Source organism: Branchiostoma floridae, chromosome 14, assembly GCF_000003815.2.
Source record: "Branchiostoma floridae strain S238N-H82 chromosome 14, Bfl_VNyyK, whole genome shotgun sequence".
Lineage (NCBI taxonomy): Eukaryota > Metazoa > Chordata > Leptocardii > Amphioxiformes > Branchiostomatidae > Branchiostoma > Branchiostoma floridae.
The window spans coordinates 11,256,009-11,263,564 of record NC_049992.1 but is presented as its reverse complement, the minus strand read 5'-3'; the positions used below and the strand labels follow the sequence as shown (position 1 = coordinate 11,263,564).

General features: G+C 41.2%; 1 protein-coding gene across 1 annotated transcript; it reads left to right on the top strand.

Annotated features, from left to right (window-relative positions):
- The first annotated feature begins 207 nt into the window (after positions 1-207).
- LOC118430748 (prohibitin-2-like) lies at positions 208-6,277 on the top strand. The gene is made up of 11 exons (XM_035841764.1): positions 208-307; positions 534-676; positions 2,906-2,987; positions 3,339-3,418; positions 3,593-3,717; positions 3,850-3,909; positions 4,140-4,269; positions 4,548-4,651; positions 5,129-5,206; positions 5,375-5,451; positions 5,736-6,277. The coding sequence occupies exons 2-11, from the start codon at positions 547-549 to the stop codon at positions 5,761-5,763; spliced, it is 894 nt and encodes a 297-aa protein (XP_035697657.1). The 5' UTR covers positions 208-307; positions 534-546; the 3' UTR covers positions 5,764-6,277.
- Positions 6,278-7,556: the final 1,279 nt, after the last annotated feature.

Here is a 7,556-nt window from a genome sequence, read left to right as displayed (position 1 = left end):
ATCGTTGTCCTGCTCTCAGTTATCCAACAGAATAGTCTATTGACTATCGGTAGGTAGCAACAAAAATTAACGGCTATCGTATACAACTAGTTCTAGTACTGTGATGTTTAAAAAAATGAAATTTAGACAAATTTTAAGACTTATATGTGTAATTTTATTGAACAGTGACAAATGTTTGTTCTACTTTACTTAAATAAACACCCTATAAAACTGATTCCCCCTTTGATAGTGTAGCTGCCCTGCGCACAACCTCTGCGCAGTAGAAACACATGTGGGTACGGCTTAGGAGATTTTCGTGCAGTATTAGGTAAGATTTTCTCGTCCTTTTCTTGTGATAAACGTGAATAACTTCACTCAAAATGTACTTTTGATGTCCTATGTATCTGTGATTGCCTATTGTGTGATAGAACATGTGGTGTTTTGGACAAAGAGATCAGAAAAGTCCGATTCTTCTGCCATGATCATCTCGTGCACTGTGACCTTCGCAAATCACGGACAGCAACTTGTGATGACATCCTCATCTCTTTCCGTAGGATCTGAGCCAATATGAGCAAGGAAAAGCTTGGAGACCTGGCCGGCAGGATGGGGAAAGCCCCCAAGGGCCTGGGGACGGGGATGAAGCTACTGGCGGCCGCTGCTGCACTTGGCTACGGTGTACAACAGGCCATGTATACAGGTAAGGCTGTGGGAGGGGGGCGCTGGCTGCCATGCTTTCAAAATATTTCATCATGCTCTCAATCTCATTATATAGTTCCATACCATGATCACTCTAAATAACATTGAGTCCTACTGTTAATAGTTCTGCTGCTTAATAATTTATCTTTTCGCTGCTTAAATGATTTCTGTGTCATCCTGTCCCATTTTTAAAAGATAATCTAAGCCAGTCTTGTGCACCTTTTATTCTTCCCCTTGCAGTAAACCATTACACTGTAAATTCAGAAATATTCGTGATTGTTTTAGTTTTGCATTTTTGTAAGTGACTGCTTCACTGCAAATTCAAAACCAAAGAGCAAGTTTTTGTCCATATATGCACTATAGTATATGCACATATTTTACATATCATAATGTGTTGTGTTGAAGGCCTTTTACAGCAAAGACACACACATACTTACAAATTTAGAGCTCAAATTTAACACAGGCCAGATCATTGAATGTAAAGTAAATATTTAGTCAAGAAGTGCTATGTATCCAAAAGGTAGACATTGGACAATATCTGATACCATCAGTACATCCGTGACAGGTGATCACACCAACACCGGTCAGCCTAAATACCGGAAACCATAGGAAACCACACAAAGGAGTGTATAAAACTATAATCTACTAAATTACAGTATGTTTTGATGAGTAAACATGGCAGGTCGCTATACTTTGGCAAAGAATAATCTACATATGGCCCTGGAATGAAGAAACCGTCAGAAAATGCCTGAGACGACGGGCCAGACAGCAGCCGCCACCCGGCGACCATGTCCGTTTTCATTGCAGAGTACATGTTTGTTTAGCAGGGTCTGATAACTTTCACAAGACAGCTGATATCTACCGAACTTCAGTGCAAAAAGCTGTTATATATTTGCATGAATATTACATATATGAATCTACTTGGATTGTGATAGGAGCCTGTTTTCTGTATTTCTTTAATAAACAAACTTTAAACACTTGGCTGTAGTGCGTAGAGACACTGGGGAGCACCCCATTTTCTTTGGCCCAATGTATGTCCATGGGGGGTCCAAGACCGTAGACTACAGCCGCGTATTCTTCGACCGCATCCGTAGTAAGTTAAACAGCCCACCATCTATGCCAGTACTAGTGGTGGGCAGCGACAACGAGAGAGCTCCTAGAACGCCAATAGCAAGAGCATGGTCGGGATGTCACCAGCTCTACTGCCATCGTCATATCCGTATAAACTGTTCAGAACATCTGCAGCGTAAAGTTGGCAAGAGCGATGTCACAAGACGACCAGTTATTGATTCAATTTGAAGAAGAAAAGAAAGAATGGCATCACTGCAGCCACCAAGTCTATGAGGAGCGTCTTCGGCATGCAGAGGAGCTCGCAAATGCAGGGAACTTTGGTCCATACTTCCAGGAACAAGTTGTTCCCCTACTTCAGTCAAACTTCAACACCACCTTGCGTAAGACTTTCCAATAAAGACAAAATGAACAAACAACAATGCAGAATCTGCCAATCATGTCCTAAAAGTTGCTGTGGGATGGAAAGCGCATCCTCTACTCGGCCTGGTGCAAAAACTGTCTGAAGTAGTCAGAGGGCAGTACTAGAAGGTTGAACGTGAAATCATCAACACTGGCGAATACAAACTGACAGATGACTTTGCTAGGGGACACATGGTGCACACTGTCAGAGAAGGAGAGGGAGACCAATCTGTGACGATTTGGGCAGGCGATGAAGAAGCCCAGGCGGCTCGTCATCAGCACTGATGGGAGAACAGGTGTAATGGTACCCTCCCACGGTGGAAAAAAGAAGGGACAGGTCACCCGCAGAGAAGCAAGCGATAGTCGGCGGCCGGCATAAATGGGGTCAGCTCGTTGGGGACCGAGTGTATAGTTGCGGGCGGGCGTGAGGTAGGGGATCAGTAACGTTAACTCTTCTTCGCGAAGCCTCTTTGAGCTAGATTCCCAGGGTACACCAACACTGCCAAAACTTGGCAAAAGCGTAGCACCCTTGCCCAGTCATCAGAATCTGGAATCAGACAGGAGCTTTGTTAAAGTTTTGCTGAGACTTAAATCTAACTTAACTACATTTCTACATGTACAAAGCTGTATGTGGTCTGAATGTCTTCCTGGTTGGGTTCATGTTCATGTTCCAATAGGGTGGGATGTAACTGTAACCATGATGATACAGGTCTTGATAAAGTTGATATATGACATCTTATATATTATATTGTGTTTACAGTGGATGGTGGTCACCGTGCTATCATCTTCAGTAGGATAGGAGGTATACAGGACAGCATTTACACTGAGGGACTCCACTTCAGGTATGTGGAATGTCACATTGCATTCATAGTACGGTAGTGAAAATTGTACAAAACATATACTATTGGTTTCTGAACTATGAGTATGATTGCTGTTTAGACAGTTGTATAGGTTACATGTATAGTAGTGTATTGTATCTAGCATGTACATTTCTAAAGTGGTTAATTTTGGTGTTCAAAATTATTTGATGTATCCTATAGACCATGTCGTATTCTCTGTAAAATTCCTTGTGTACTGAAGTATGTTTACTAGATTCTGTAGAATGGTAAGTTTACAAAGCCTATTGTTACATATGTATAAAGGTAAACAGATAGGGCATGCTGATGTTAAAAATACCTTACCTTTTTCCCCAGAATTCCCTGGTTCCAGTATCCCATCATATATGACATCCGCAGCAGACCACGTATTATATCATCCCCCACTGGCAGCAAGGGTAAGCAATAAAAGCTGGACTAGAGATTAAATGAGCTAGTACTATTGTTCTGCAAAGAAGGTTGGTTAGATTTAGTATGTAATATTCTGATTCCTTTTCATACTTATTAGGTGAACCCAAATTGGTTTTGGACACAGGCAGAAACATTTGTGTAACCTGTAATTTTTTCTACAGATTTGCAGATGGTGCAGATTTCCCTCCGTGTTTTGCACCGCCCCAATGCCATGACGCTTCCACGCATGTACCAACATCTGGGATTGGACTATGATGAGAGGTTGCTCCCGTCCATTGCCAATGAGGTGAGGCCTTATGTAAATTTCTGTCAAACCTCCAAGGTGGGTGATATTTTGTCACCTTTTACTCTTTTAAGTGAACTTCATTGACAAAAGGTAAAAGTTCTCTTACTAACATTTTACTTTTATTTCTTACAGGTTCTGAAGAGTGTTGTGGCCAAGTTCAATGCATCTCAGCTCATCACACAGCGTCAACAGGTAAGTCTACACCTGAAGAAAAATGCTAACTCTAGAACAGTAACAGGAAGGAAAATAGAATTCACTATTGTAAAATCCGTTTAAAGGTTGAGCATACTATCTTGTACAATGAGCTTCCCTTCAGCAAGTTTGTTTTCAGTAGCATTTCTATGCATGTAACTTAGTTCAGGAGCTATGGATGGATTGTCATGAAATCTTGTATATGTTTTACATGTTGTTTTTTTACATAGGTGAGTCTTTTGGTTAGAAGGGAGCTTACAGAGAGAGCAAAGGACTTCAATGTCATCCTGGATGATGTGGCCATCACTGAACTGTCCTTCGGCAAGGAGTACACTGCTGCTGTGGAGGCCAAGCAAGTTGGTACGTCAGAATGTACCCTTTATCATATTGCCTGTAGTGTTGTTGTTGTCAAAAATGAGTCCCTGGAAAACATGACATAGTCATAGATAGACATACTTATAGTTTTCATGAAAGCTCATTTGTGTTGGTAGTAATCATTGTACAATACCATACTTTCTACCAACAGAAAAGTACACACAGATCACGTGTCCGTACCTCTCGCATACTTACAGTTTTGTTGAGGGTTGTTCTTGAATGTGTTTTGAATGAGGCTGTTTCTCCCTGCACTTCCACCACAGCTCAGCAGGAGGCGCAGCGTGCACAGTTTATTGTGGAGAAGGCCAAGCAGGAGCGTCAACAGAAGGTTGTCCAGGCGGAGGGTGAAGCCCAGGCTGCAAAGATGATATCCTTTCTAACAGAACATTGGCCTGACTATGGGCTATTCTCGACCAATTTTCATTCTTTTTAACTACATCTGTGGGACTATTGTATATCTACAACTATCTTAGATCTTAGGCTGCAAAGATGATATCCTTTCTGACAGAATATTGTCCTGACCATGGGCGACTGTCATTCTTTAAAGCTACAACTGTGGGACTGTTGTGTATCTACAATTATCTTAGATTTGTTTTGTTTTTTGTATTTTCCACACTAAATCTTTTTCGTTCTATCAATTCAATCAGATGCTTATACAAGAAGATGAAGATGAACTTTATTTGGTTGTTGCAGTCAAACAAACTGTACAGTAGTCTTTCTAACAAAGCATCTAAGTAAAATATGAATGTCACAAAATTTGCTCTTTGTAAAAGCAAAGTGAGTGATTGACAATGACATTATGATAATATACAAATGTATGTTGAATTCTTGACCATATCTGTACATCGGCCAGGCTATTTCTCAGAACCCTGGGTACCTCAAGCTGCGAAGGATCAGAGCAGCTCAAAGTATCGCCAGAACAGTAAGTGTCTTTTTTCAACGTTTCACTTTAAGTCCAAATATTCACTGAACAACTGTATTTTATTTAGACATAGACATAGTGACTAGACATAGTGAAACATTGGTGTGATATTTTTAAACATATCATGTTGTCTGTGTGTAAAGTAAAGTTTTGTCTATGTGTCTGCAGATTTCCCAGTCCCAGAACCGAGTGTACCTGAACGCTTCCTCTCTCATGCTGAACCTCGGAGAGGAGGACCTGAAGGCGTAAGTACAAAACACATGACAAACTCCCATCTCCTGCCAGCTGTTTTTGCCTGTCCTTTACTTTTTATTCTTATATGACTTCTTTTGAGAGCTCCTGTCTTGTTTGGTAAGACTGTCCTATACTAAAGATTTACCAGGCAACATTTCAAGAGACGGTATTCATAGTAGTATCCAGTATTTCATTAAACTATGCAGTCTGTAAATCAATTTGCTGAAGAGTCATGATATAATGCTCTATGGAGCAGACTTTCTTTTACTCATTACCTTTGTTTTTTTCTTGACAGCTCTGCCGAAGGCTTAAAGATGAAGTAATCAGACTTCAGCCTGGCCACATCTGTATACAGATTCCCATTCCTGAGTTCTACATTTATTAAGCTTTAGGCAGAATTATTGTATGAAGTCCCCAATACTGATAATGTACTAATACCATTAGACATAGTGAGATGTACATTGCAAACGTTTGCTACACTATTGCTGTATCATGCTTTATGTCCTTCAGTTGATCATGCTAAGTTCTCAACTCATGACAGAATATAATGGATTTTTGCATCATTGACGTTATGACTACTTCATATCTTAAAGCGTGACCTTGACGTAACAAAGAATTGGAGACTGAAGTCATACTCTTTGTGTCAAAGGAAATTTTGCAATGTCTAGTCTATGGGTGACATTAGTGACGTAAAGACTTACCAGTCAGAGAGAATATTGTATTAGATATATTCCTGAATGAAGTTTACGAAGTTACCGGTACTACAAGTCAACAGAGGCTTTGTGACAACTTGTGTGGGTCAAAATCATGAATAAACCTTGCCGTTGAGACTATGTTTGATGTTGTATATTGTCATTGTTACAAGAGTACTGCTGAGATGGTCAATTATATTATGGAGAAGTTGCACTGTTCTCCAACATAAAGAATTGACATGACTGCGTTTTTCAACTGAATTGCTTGGTCCCCTTCAGCTAATGTCACATGTGCATTAAGTCTAGTGTCCAGAGCAATAGCTGAAGATTAATTAGCAGTACAGTGAGTCCAATTTTGTTGGAAAAAAACATAATTTCTCCGTAATGTTGCTTTTCAATACAAAATAAATACAAAGGTTCTGAAGTTTCATTGACCATAGATATCCAGAAACACAAACAGACACCCGTCTTGGCATAGCCCACTCCAGGGGAATGCTCAGCTATAGATGATAACGTAACCTGACCCTTATCTAGCCACGTAGAAACAGGCGACAGAACCCTGAACAGAAGCAAGCCAGTGGCCTGAAAAGTAAACCAAGCAGATGTAGGTGGGGAACATTGTGACCAAACTGGCTCTGCAGCTCCAGGGCATGCTGCAAGGGGGCCCAAACTAATACCACTTCCAACCTACAATGAAAGGTATGCGTCCCAAAAAAATCAAGGCCACAACATATCCATGCCCAAACACGCTAAAGTAAAAAGCCCGCCGAGTGCCAAGTTCAAACACCAGGAGGCCCGAAATCAAACTAGCGTCAGGCAACCACCACCAACCCATGCCCTGTACCAAATCTCATCGCTATCGCACGTTTCGTTCTGGAGATATAGCGCCGGAAATGCCCCTTCAACACACAAAAGGCTACCTGCAGTATCGAGTTCAAACAGACGGAGGCCCAAAATCAATCCTGAGCATCAGGCTACCGCCCCAAACCCATGTATCAAACATCATTGCAATCACGCATTCTGTTCTGGAGATAAAGCGCCGGAAACGCCCTTCCACACACTCCCATGCTACTGAAAACATCAAAACAGACAGCTGTCCCCAAGGAGGTTGAGAGAGGGAAGACCAGCTCACTCCATATGAAGAGGTTCTAAAAATATCGGAAACACAATCGAAAAATCACAAAAGTCATCGACCCTAAAAAGGAAATACAAACAGCTGTATGGCCCCAAATTTATAGTCTCTACCAGACTCCGGATCGCTGGAAAAATCGTAGAAATGGAACAAATCAGAGGAGTAAGCCGGCCATCGCGAGCTGTTCCCTGGCCGGTTATATTCCTCTCTATTTGTTCCATTTCTACGATTTTCCAGCGATCCGGAGTCTGGTAGAGACTACCAAATTTACACAACTTAACCAATGTGTCAA

Coding starts and splice junctions, on each gene's coding strand:
- LOC118430748 (XM_035841764.1), top strand. CDS start 547: ATGAGCAAGGAAAAGCTTGGAGACCTGGCCGGCAGGATGGGGAAAGCC. Junction 3,910..4,139: donor TCATCACACAGCGTCAACAG/GTAAGTCTACAC, acceptor TTTTTTACATAG/GTGAGTCTTTTGGTTAGAAG. Junction 4,270..4,547: donor TGTGGAGGCCAAGCAAGTTG/GTACGTCAGAAT, acceptor CTTCCACCACAG/CTCAGCAGGAGGCGCAGCGT.